General features: G+C 41.4%; 1 protein-coding gene across 5 annotated transcripts in view; it reads right to left on the bottom strand.

The window, feature by feature from the left end:
• The window catches only part of PDHX (pyruvate dehydrogenase complex component X), a 97,790-nt gene that overhangs the window by 44,212 nt on the left and 40,476 nt on the right, over window positions 1–13,102 (bottom strand). For all 5 annotated transcript variants that reach the window (XM_084630471.1, XM_084630472.1, XM_084630473.1 and 2 more), the window contains exon 5: window positions 10,154–10,252. In XM_084630471.1, the coding sequence (XP_084486597.1) occupies window positions 10,154–10,252 (99 nt within the window). The remainder of the gene's footprint in view (window positions 1–10,153; window positions 10,253–13,102) is intronic.

Here is a 13,102-nt window from a genome sequence, read left to right as displayed (position 1 = left end):
ACTGCTCCACTCTTTATGGCTTCGTGCCCTCACACAGGTGTACAAGGCAGCACAAGGTGCATGTGCAGCCCCAATGGACAATGCTATTCAAAAGGTGCAGTCTTGGACACACGAGGTGCATGTGCAACTGCCATGGGATCCACACTGACACACACTTGAAGAATACCTATTCTCTCTGGCTTTTGTTTACTTTGATGACATGGTTTTTATTTCATCCTTAAAACCAGAAATCCCACCTGCAATTTGGCCTGAAAAAAACCCAACAAGAGATAAAAGCTAGGTTATACTTTTAAAGAACAACCTTGGGTACAGAGCAACACAGAGCTTTCCAGCATAAACAGTGAGGGTCTAGTCCAGTGCAAATGAAGTCAGTTGGGGTCCTTCTATTGATTTCAGTGGGCTTTGGATTTAGACCCTGATTGTGTAGGCTGTGCACTCTTTAGTCTGATGCAACCTGTTCCATGGAGTGTTGCTCTGTTGAGTCTGAGCTGGGTCACCACCTCTTCTCCAATCCATTTGGGCACAGAAGGGGAACAACTTCTGAATTGCCCTGACAAAAGGCAACTGTAATTGGCCATTGTGTGTAATTACTTTTTGTCTCCCCTTCCCTAAAATCTCTCCCTAAATCAAGGAGTCAGTTTAAGAGTCCAGAAAGTAAAAGAGTTCCTTGATTGTGTTTTCCAGTGTGATGTACTCACTGATCATTTACTGCCATATCGTCTCTGCTAAGCAAACCAACAACCACCTATCAGCATAAACCTAACATTGTACCACTTACAGAGTTGCAAGTTGATAGTTATGGTGAAAAACAACAAAAGCAGTTAATTATTTGACTTTTCACATTTGGAGCAAGCTCTTTTTAAATCCAATATAATAAAGCCATTAAACTTTTACATCGTAATCTAATAAACGCAAATTACCATGTACAGAACGAGCAGTCAGCTATTTAAAAAAATCTAACTAGAAAGATTGTAATGCATGTTGCATTCTCAATAGACATTTTATTCATACAGATACAGAGATGGAGGCTGAAGTAGTTTTTCCATTATACACTCTGATTTTCATGCTATAAAATATTACTGAAAACCATTCTATACAGCACCTGATGTCTGTGTTTTGCCAGACTTTTGATACATTTACAGCACTGCGTAAATGCTTAATAAATAAATAAGTAAATAATAATAGGCTGAAACATGCATATTGTGTTTAATGTACTAAAAATTACTTTAGTGTTTATCTTCCTTTAGAAGCCACAACCTCGAAAAAATTAAATTGGTTCCCTGTGGCTTGCATGGAAAATGTGCGACTACTGATCAAGGACAGCTTGTCAATTAATTATACATTGGGTATTACTATTTAGTAAAAATTAAAAATTGTGACAGAATTTTAAAATGACTTGCATCCTGAGATTTATACTGAAATGCAAATTTTAAGGATAAAAAAGTTACAAATACTTTGCACTTGTATGGTGTCTTAACATAGGCCTCAAAGCATTTTTACAATGCAAACAATAATTAATCTAATAGAACTGTAAATAAAGTCCTCACTTTATAGATTGAAAAACTGCTACACAGAGACACAAAGTGAGAGCAAATGAAAATTGAAACCAGCACTCCATACAAAGGAAACACTACCATGTGGGTTCAGTCCCTGCTTAAGGGAATATTTGTTTCCAGTTTTTATGTTGTTCACAATACCCAGAGGGAGAGTGTCTTCTGTACTTTTACTGGACATATCAGATATTAAACTGATAAGAACAGGTACTACACATGATATTAGAGGTAACAGTCTCTTCCAATGCCACTGCAGAGGAAGGGTATCTGGGGTGCATTTTGAAAGGGGTGAGGAGAGGAAGCCATAGTCAAAATGAGAAGGCTTAATACTGCTGTAAGGCTACTTCTGTGCTAACAGCAGGTAGAGCTTCTAACTTGAAATTGTTACAATTATAGTCCCAGCTTTAAGACAAAAAATACACTAAGATGCCTAAATGTGTTTGACAAAAAGCTAGAGAGAAAGATCTTTAGCACATTAATATGCAACTGCAAGGCAGAACCTCATAGCACACAAACATTAGTGCGTTAGCTAGTTCAGAAATTATATCATATAATTTAGTTGTGCTGAAAGCTATATACTTCTTACTGCCATTTTCAGATTCCACTAGAAACAAGCTGTGGATAAATTACTAAAGCAAAATATGTTCAAAGAACTAAGATCAAGAGTTGAATGGTTTAATCGGCTAGGCTTTCTTCTCTAACCACAAGAACTCAAGAAGTGATGGACCATATCTCACATGTTTGGAATCATCAAGCTAGTCTAAATTTGACAGCTACTTATCTCACTAAACCACCATGTAATCTGTCACATTCAGAGAGCTCTCAGGATTGGAGCAGTATGGATGTGGCATGTGAGGACCGATGCACTGGCACAGCTACATGGAGAAATGTATACAATAACTAACCCGCAACTAGGCGGAGTATTAGCAGGTCCCAGAAGACAAGGAGGGGATGAAAAATGTGAACAAGTTACAATGTGCAGAAATTAGAGAAAATGCAGGCAAACACTGTCCACAGTATTAATTTCTTTACCTCATTTTTTAAAAAGAAATACTATAAATTAAGAACTGCAAACTAGCCATTAAGAACTGAAGTGGATGATGCATTTGCTAAACAGATTAACACAAAGACAATTGAAATATGGAGCCATATCTTCTTTTCCTCCTTTTTTGCACCATTTAAAGAAGGGTAGAGTGAGGGGAAGAAATCTCATTTAAATGTAATATTTGTGTTAATTTTATGAGCACCATGAATTTACAGGGCAGGCATGTGACTTTGGCCCTTCCAAAAGGCAATACGCTTTGTATCCTATACTGTCTTCTATTATCATCCAGTCTTTTTTCTTTAGAGCTTCCTCTACATTTACTTGATATTTTCAGTGTCTGTACAACTGAATTATGTCTTCATTTTCACAAGTGCCATGCCTTTCTATTTGTTGCACGAGGCAATTACTCATCCAGGAAGCTTTTACTAGCCAGCTTTCCAAACAATCTATATTCTTCCTTGAACAAAAAGTATTGGATCCTAGTCAATACCTGATTTACTGGATAGCTTGTCAAAGCAAAAACTTGGGTGCTAATCTCAGCTTGTCTGGTGTCTTCTTCTATGCCATCAAAAGAGTGAAAATCAAGACTGCATTATAGTCAGAATCTGATTCAATAAGATAAGCTTAGCAGCCATTACCCACAGTCATTGCACTGTTAAATGGGGGCTGTACAATTTTAGACTGGATAAATCGTGATATTTGGTAGATCTAGTTATTTGGAATTTATGGCCACAAGTCTGAAAGTTTAGTCCACTGCTTAAATATTGATTGTAGTAAATATTTTCAAAAGGAAAACAGTATTTTCCCCCTGCGTGCCAGCCCACAAGACTCAAGAGCAAATGGAGAAAGATCTCAGGCTCAAGTTGAGCCTCCTATAGATCCATGGAGAAATGAAATAAATCAATCTGCTAAAAGGAGCAAGCTATGATGCAATACAGGTCTGTCAGGGTTACATCCTCAGCCTTCCCAGACAGCAACTGTGAAAAACTGCGACGGGGGTGAGGGGTAATAGGCACCTATACAAGACATAGCCCCAAATATTGGGACTGTCCCTCTAAAATTGGGACATCTGTTCACCCTACTTATCTTGTAAGTTGCATATTATTTTTGGGATATCAAGTTGGTGGAAACAAACAAAACCACATTTAATGTCCACCTCTGTTCTGGGTTTTACACTTCTCTGACTCTTGTACTTTGGTGGCCAACACTGGATATCCATGACCAGCAAGCAACCTATTTGCTTTTAAATACATCCAAGTGAGCTGTGTTGTAGTGCTCTACTCCATGATTAATTACCTTTTAGCCTACTTGATAAAGAGGCCTGAATTGTTTAGCTGTGCAGCACAGCGTGTATTTTGCTGAGTTTCATACAAACACACAATATTTCATCCAAACAGAGAGTACCTGTCTACAGATATCTGCAAACTTTTCTTTTCAGACAGTATCAAACAGAGGGGGTTTATAGGTACTTACAAACACTTCTCCATTTTAAAATAATGGTTAAAACAGCAGGATATATCTTTAAAAATGACATTTCAGAGCTGTAAACAGGGGAGTTTGAGTGGGAGTTCTGTTGGAGGAGAAGGTATTTGTATTTATATGTGTGGAGGCTGGTAGGGGCAGTGTGCTGGGAGAGAAGCTGAGCCCTGATTAGGGGGTGGGGCTTCTCTGACTAGGGGTCCTATAAGGGTAGCCAGGCAGGCAGCGGCACAGATGCCAGCAAACAGAGCTGTAAACGGGGGGGAAGCCGGCAGAGGAACAGACAGACTAGTGAAGGGAGTGTCTGGTGTTCTGGTGGAGGACAAGTGCTAGTAATAATAATAGGGCTCAGATTTTTCTGGATGCAATAGCTGATGGATTCCTTCACCAAGTAGTTGCTGAGCCGACAAGAGGGGATGCCATTTTAGATTTGATTTTGGTGAGTAGTGAGGACCTCATAGAAGAAATGGTTGTAGGGGACAATTTTGGTTCAAGCCATCATGAGCTAATTCAGTTCAAACTAAATGGAAGGATAAACAAAAATAGATCTGTGACTAGGGTTCTTGATTTCAAAATGGCTACCTTTAAAAAAATCAAGGAAATTAGTTAGGGAAGTAGATGGTACTGAAGAACTTGTGGATCTAAAGGTGGAGGAGGCCTGGAATTACTTCAAGTCAAAGTTGCAAAAACTATCAGAAGCCTGCATCCAAAGAAAGAGGAAAAAATTCATAGACAGGAGTTGTACACCTAGCTGGTTGAGCAAGCATCTCAGAGAGGTTATTACGAAAAAACAGAAAGCCTACAAGGAGTGGAAGATGGGAGGGATCAGCAAGGAAAGCTACCTTATTGAGACCAGAACATGTAGGGATAAAGTGAGAAAAGCCAAAAGCCATGTAGAGTTGGACCTTGCAAAAGGAACTAAAACCAATAGTAAAAGGTTCTATAGCCATATAAATAAGAAAAAAACAAAGAAAGAAGTGGGAGAGAGAGGAATTATTTAAGCTCAGTACCAACATGGACACAAGAACAAATGGATATAAACTGGCCACCAGGAAGTTTAGACTTGAAATTAGACAAAGGTTTCTAACCATCAGAGGAGTGAAGTTCTGGAACAGCCTTCCAAGGGGAGCAGTGGGACCTATCCAACTTCAAGACTAAGCCTGATAAGTTTATGGAGGGGATGGGATAGCCTAATTTTGGCAATTAATTGATCTTTGACTATTAGAGGTAAATATGTCCAATGGCCTGTGATGGGATGTTAGATGGGGTGGGATCTGAGTTACTACAGAGAATTCTTTCCGGGGTGTCTGGCTGGTGAGTCTTGCCCACATGCTCAGGGTTTAGCTGATCGCCATATTTGGGGTCGGGAAGGAATTTTCCTCCAGGGCAGATTGGCAGAGGCCCTAAGGGTTTTTCACCTTCCTCTGCAGCATGGGGCAGGGGTCACTTTCTGGAGGAGTCTCTGCACCTTGAAGTCTTTAAACCATGATTTGAGGACTTCAATAGCTCAGACATAGGTTAGGGGTTGATACAGGAGTAGGTGGTGAGATTCTATGACCTGCATTGTGCAGGTGGTCAGACTAGACGATCATAATGGTCCTTCTGACCTTAAAGTCTATGATTTCCGAGTCAACTTCTTTGAACAGATGAAACACAAGTTTTGAGAGAGACATTTTTTTAGCTGTAATTACCTCTCTAGCAGAATCTGTGGTACATTTCCTTGACAACTAGGGGATGTTAATTAGATAGTTCAGAGTCCCAGAGGGTTCCCACCTGCCATGGACTAGTTACACACCATAATTTACAGTTGCACTTATATAATTAAAAAGCTTTCTGATAATGTGCTGCTTTACAAATGATACCCCATCGATCCACCTCACTATTTAATCCAAACCAGGACGCAGTCTGTAGGAAACAAAGGTTAAGAAAAGAAACACTTTCATAGTTTCTTGTTTTGTTACTGTGTTCAACTCAAGCCTACCAAACCTTGTCATCTTTGATATAAGGTTTCAAACCATACAGAGCCAACATATTACAGCAGCTCAACAGGTGTGTGAAGAAGAATACCACCAGTGGGAGTCTGCCTAGAGAGGGAGTGGTTTTCATAGACTCATAGAATATCAGGGTTGGAAGGGACCTCAAGAGGTCATCTAGTCCAACCCCTTGCTCAAAGCAGGACCAATCCCCAATTAAATCATCCCAGCCAGGGCTTTGTCAAGCCTGACATTAAAAACTTCTAAGGAAGGAGATTCTACCACCTCCCTAGATAACGCATTCCAGTGTTTCACCACCCTCCTAGTGAAAAAGTTTTTCCTAATATCCAACCTAAACCTCCCCCACTGCAACTTGAGACCATTACTCCTTGTCCTGTCCTCTTCTACCACTGAGACTAGTCTAGAACCATCCTCTCTGGAACCACCTCTCAGGTAGCTGAAAGCAGCTATCAAATCCCCCCTCATTCTTCTCTTCTGCAGACTAAACAATCCCAGTTCCCTCAGCCTCTCCTCATAAGTCATGTGTTCCAGACCCCTAATCATTTTTGTTGCCCTTCGCTGGACTCTCTCCAATTTATCCACATCCTTCTTGTAGTGTGGGGCCCAAAACTGGACACAGTACTCCAGACGAGGTCTCACCAATGTCGAATAGAGGGGGACGATCACGTCCCTCGATCTGCTCGCTATGCCCCTACTTATACATCCCAAAATGCCATTGGCCTTCTTGGCAACAAGGGCACACTGCTGACTCATATCCAGCTTCTCGTCCACTGTCACCCCTAGGTCCTTTTCCGCAGAACTGCTGCCTAGCCATTCGGTCCCTAGTCTGTAGCTGTGCATTGGATTCTTCCGTCCTAAGTGCAGGACCATGCACTTATCCTTATTGAACCTCATCAGATTTCTTTTGGCCCAATCCTCCAATTTGTCTAGGTCCTTCTGTATCCTATCCCTCCCCTCCAGCGTATCTACCACTCCTCCCAGTTTAGTATCATCCACAAATTTGCTGAGAGTGCAATCCACACCATCCTCCAGATCATTTATGAAGATATTGAACAAAACCGGCCCCAGGACCGACCCCTGGGGCACCCCACTTGACACCGGCTGCCAGCTAGACATGGAGCCATTGATCACTACCCGTTGAGACCGACAATCTAGCCAACTTTCTACCCACCTTATATAGTGCATTCATCCAGCCCATACTTCTTTAACTTGCTGACAAGAATACTGTGGGAGACCATGTCAAAAGCTTTGCTAAAGTCAAGAAACAGTACATCCACTGCTTTCCCTTCATCCACAGAACCAGTAATCTCATCATAGAAGGCGATTAGATTAGTCAGGCATGACCTTCCCTTGGTGAATCCATGCTGACTGTTCCTGATCACTTTCCTCTCATATAAGTGCTTCAGGATTGATTCTTTGAGGACCTGCTCCATGATTTTTCCGGGGACTGAGGTGAGGCTGACTGGCCTGTAGTTCCCAGGATCCTCCGTCTTCCCTTTTTTAAAGATTGGCACTACATTAGCCTTTTTCCAGTCATCCGGGACTTCCCCCGTTCGCCACGAGTTTTCAAAGATAATGGCCAATGGCTCTGCAATCACAGCCACCAATTCCTTTAGCACCCTCGGATGCAACTCGTCCGGCCCCATGGACTTGTGCACGTCCAGCTTTTCTAAATAGTCCCTACCACCTCTTTCTCCACAGAGGGCTGGCCATCTATTCCCCATGTTGTGATGCCCAGCGCAGCAGTCTGGGAGCTGACCTTGTTAGTGAAGACAGAGGCAAAAAAAGCATTGAGTACATTAGCTTTTTCCACATCCTCTGTCACTAGGTTGCCTCCCTCATTCATTAAGGGGCCCACACTTTCCTTGGCTTTCTTCTTGTTGCCAACATACCTGAAGAAACCCTTCTTGTTACTCTTGACATCTCTCGCTAGCTGCAGCTCCAGGTGCAATTTGGCCCTCCTGATTTCATTCCTACATGCCCAAGCAATATTTTTATACTCTTCCCTGGTCATATGTCCAACCTTCCACTTCTTGTAAGCTTCTTTTTTATGTTTAAGATCCGCTAGGATTTCACCGTTAAGCCAAGCTGGTCGCCTGCCATATTTACTATTATTTCGACACATCGGGATGGTTTGTCCCTGTAACCTCAACAGGGATTCCTTGAAATACAGCCAGCTCTCCTGGACTCCTTTTCCCTTCATGTTAGTCCAGGACAAAATCAGTTTCCTGAAGGAAACCCTTCCCACACAACCTTACCAGAACACACATGCAGATTGGAGGGTCATCATTTCAAGGTCAGGAATCCCTGATCTATAGTGCTAACAAATGAGCACCGAATTCGAAAGGCTGCTGGGTTCCTTGACTGAAACCACATCTTAATGGAGAGCGTAGTGCGTCTAAGGCATCTAAGGAGCACATTAAACCATCCCAGAATCCTCAACATTCACAACAGAATTAAAGACAGGCTAAAAACAGAGATGGTTGTGAAACAGAATTCCAGACCCCAACCTCTTTAAACTTTGAGGAATTTCAGAACTAAGTTTCATGTCTTTAGCCTACCTGTACTAAACTGGAAGCAAATCAGACCCTGGACTCCACAGATGAATACTTGTGTCTGCTGGGGTCAGCAATGCAGCCAATTACTTCATTTTATCATTCATTTATTGTGTGATGTTATAATTAGCTCATATGCTATGTCATATATAATCATTGTAGGATAAATAGATTTCAATTGTAGGATTATTGAAGTATAAGATTGATAAGTATCTAGAAGTGATAATTATGCATTAGGTATCTAAGTAAGTAGGGATGAAACGCAAGGCCTACAGGCTGAGGAATGTGAGATATCAGCTTAGCCATACTAGGTCTTAGGCTTAAGAAATGCTTGACATAAGTAAGTGACCAAAGAATGATCCTATGCCACAAAGTTATGGAAATAGATGTGCCAATGGGTGGCACTGCAAAAAATTAAATTTAAGATTAATTTTTGATTACAAGATACTGGGTAGTCACATTTTTCTGACACATGCCCTAACTGCAGGGTGCACCATGTGTGTAAATGCTAATGAGAATAAAAAACTACAACCTATGAAAAATGAGGTAACCCAATATTCTTGGGGGACAATACAAATAAGGAAAAAGAAGATGGATACCTTCATGCACATGCACAGAGTGTTAGGTTAGTCAGAATCACAAGATAAAAGAGGGCTCCCAGATTGGATAAAATGAGTTCCCTATGGGAAAACTTCAGCAGGAACCAACCCTCTACTGATGATCAACTGGCAAGGCATCCATCAGACCCTAAGAATATCATTAAGGATGTGAGTATGACCATATTTGTAACTTGTGCATAGGTCTTTTAGGATTTCTGTATGCACGGGTAATCAACTTTAATTTTAACTGTAACTTTAATAAAACTTGTAAATCAGACTAGACCTTGTACTTGTAAATACATGTGTAGTCACTATCCTTGGTCTTTACGCGTTACTAGAGTCTCTAAATCTGAAGCAAGTAGCAGAGGTGACTTTTACTTTGTTGAACTTGAAACTGTAGCCTCCAGAGCTGAACTCACAGTGACGTAATACAGCATTACTAAATTCACTTTAAATAAAATACAAGACTACAGCAGTGACCCATGTGCGGGAAAGCAGGGGCTCAGATCCCCATATAACAGGTGTAAGGGAAGGGTGGCCTCTGCTATTTCTTCTGACCCTTTATTCACCTCTGTGCATGTGGGGGAGCTCTTCAAAGAAACCCCTGTGCCAGCTGACAGTTTGGGAGCTGTCAATCATTCTAGTAGTGGGCTAAGGGGAATGGGAGGGCTGCACTATCTCTCCCAGCTGTCCCATGGCTGGACAGTCCCTGTTCCAGAGATCATACAAGGAAAAATACAAATTTCTTACAATGTCACCAAAACCAGACTCCCACATCCTCTGTTGGCCATCCAGACAATCAAGTCCCCCAAGGAAAAGGGTGAGAGAACAAGTGGGTCTTCTATGCTGAACACCTTGGAATTCGGGCTAGGCTGAAACAAGGAAATGAATACAATATTTGGATTAATTATAGCAGGCATATACATACTCTTTAGTGAGGATTCCTCGAGGCCCAGTGGGAGTAATATTGCTTGGGTCAAGTCCATGTGTCTCCAGAATGTAGCGGGCAGCCGGACTTAAGCGAATCCTGAAGTTAAAAAAGAAAACCACCTAAATAATAGGTTTAGGTGAATGTATTTTACACATAATATGTCAAAAGGTTCTCGACACCACATGCTATGGTCCAGAGCCTCAGCTCCAGTTGGAGAGAATGCAGTACAAGTCAGTGGGTGTCTGTGCAACGGTAGTATAAAGTTCACCTTTGTACTCCCCTGATCCCAGGGCTGCAATGTGAAGGGGTGGCTCTACCATACCAGCTTATCAGAGCTCTGAGGTTACACTACAGCTACTAGTGACCCCAAGGAGCTGAAACCACAGCTGGGCATCATCCCAACATCGGGGTCCCAGCCATCTACCTTATGGTACCAGCAAAGAATGGGGTGACACAGAAGCCTCAACACCATTGGAGGATCCCCACATAAACAGGTAATCACCACAGAAACAGATATTCCAGCTGCATATATAATCCCTTGGCAAGGCAGTATAAAGGAGCTGGCCCTGTATGCTTATGGTCTCACAAGGTATGTCTGTGGCTGGCCCTGTGCCAGCAGACTCGGACTCACAGGGCTTGGACTACAGGCTGTTTAATTGCAGTGTAGACATTCAGGCTCTGGCAGAAGCACAAGATCTGGGACACTCCCACCTTGCAAGGTCTTAGAACCTGGACTCCAGCCCGAGCCCAGAAGTCTACACCGCAATTAAACAGTCCCACAGCCCAAGCCTGCTGGTACAGGCCAGCCACAGTTTTAAAGGCAATGTATACATATCTACACAAGCATGATCTTCTTTAATAGCAGGTGAGGTAGTGACAACTGCATCATTAGTTCTGTCTAATTTCAATTATAACTATCTTCATACTTAATATCTTCAATTTTTGCTTTTATACTTAAGTTTACTGGACAAACTTCTAGAAATACAACAGATCATCTGGACTGAGAAATAAGGAATTTATGCAAATAATTCTAATCTCATTTTCAGCTTTACAAGTTTAAAGCAGTTTCCTCCCACTCTCAAACATTATAAAGTTGTATCTGTGTCATCTCAACCCATGTGGGATATGCTTTGCAGTAACTTTCCAGGAGGAGACAGAGTTAAGCACATCATCTAGAGCACATAACACTGATCTCCACTGCCATACAGAAACTACAAAGGTTACATCATAACCCAATTCTGCATTTTAATTGAGAGGTATATTGGAGAAAAGTTCCAGAGCATTCATTTTATTTTAACATAATTTATATGACATGAGAACATAGTGAACTCAGACAGACTTTAGAATTCTTAGGTGCAAAAGTTAATTTCGCAAAAACAACAGAGCAACATTAGTACTTGAGACCAGATCTTATTTCCCCAAATTCTTGAAAGAATGTCTTGAACAGATAAACAGAAGAGCTGGTAGGACCTGAGCCCTTTGAACCACACAAGAATTCCAAGTGTGGTAATACCAGCTTGACAAGGAAAGTAAATTATTAAAGATGTTAATTTGATTTTCAATTAGTTGTCACGTATTTGTGATTAGGAGCGTCGCTGAATCAGTTTCTGTTCTAACAATCTCTGATGTCAAAGCACTTGATTTAAACCTTGTTAGTGCTCTAATCATTCTCCTACTATAGCAAGCATGCTGTTAGAGGCCTCAGTGTCTTCCAATTAGTGTCTTCTATTTGCATTAGGACCGCCTGAATGCTAGTAGCAAAATTAAACAAAAATTGGACAGATAGTTAGGCAAGAAGCTAAAAAAATAATTGAATTGTATAGTGGTCAACACTCATAGAACCATAGCAATTGTAGAACTGGAAGGGACCTCAAGAAGTCATCAAGTCCAGCCATCTGAGCTAATGCAGGACCAAGTCTATCTACACCATTACTGACAGGTGTTTGCCCAACCTGTTCTTAAAAAGCCTCCAATGAAAGGGATTCCACAATCTCTCTTAGAAGCCTATTCCAGATCTTACTTTCTAACTATAAGGTTAGTTTTTGCCCAATATCTAACCTAAATTTCCCCTTCTGCAGATTAAGCCGATTACTTCTTGTCCTGCCTTCAGTGGACATGGAGAACTATTAGACTTCTGTGTAACACATTTGAAGACTTATCAGGTTCCCCCTTCACTCTTCTTTTCTCAAGACTGAAAAAAATGGGCACGTTTAAACTTTCCTCGAAGGTCAGGATTTTCCTAAATCTTTTTTTTGCCCTCCCCTCCTGGACTCTCTCCAATTTGTCCACACCTTTCCTAAACCATGGCACCCTGGGTGGCAGAGCTCAGGTTACAAGCCACCCACCTGGGGCTGAAGCCCTTAGGCTTTGGCTTTAGGTCACCTCAACCCCCCACCTGGGGCAGCAGGGCTCAGGCTTCGACTTTGGTCCCCTACTACCTGGGGCAGTGGAGCTTGGGTGAGCTCAGGCTTCGGTCCCACTTCCTGGGGTCATGTAGTAATTTTTGTTGTCAGAAGGGTATCACGGTGCAATGAAGTTTGAGAATCCCTGATCTAGTCATTCCTGTTGTATAACATAGGCCATAGAACTTTCCCAAAATAATTCCTAGAGCATATCTTTTAAAAAAAAAAAAAATCCAATATTGACTGAAAAGAAAAGGAGTACTTGTGGCACCTTAGAGACTAACCAATTTATCTGAGCATAAGCTGTAGCTCACAAAAGCTTATGCTTAAATAAATTTGTTAGTCTCTAAGGTGCCACAAGTACTCCTTTTCCTTTTGCGAATACAGACTAACACAGCTGCTGCTCTAAAACCAGTCAACATTGACTGAGAAATTGTCAGTGATGGAGAATCCACATGATCCTTGGCAGATGGTTTGAGTGGTTAATTATTTTCACTGTTAAAAATTTACATCTTATTTTCAAGCTGAATTTGTCTAGCTTCAA

Source organism: Lepidochelys olivacea (assembly GCF_965140295.1).
Source record: "Lepidochelys olivacea isolate rLepOli2 genome assembly, chromosome: 6".
Taxonomy (NCBI): domain Eukaryota; kingdom Metazoa; phylum Chordata; order Testudines; family Cheloniidae; genus Lepidochelys; species Lepidochelys olivacea.
Note: the sequence above shows the minus strand (reverse complement) of the source record. Positions and strands in the feature narration are given on the sequence as shown.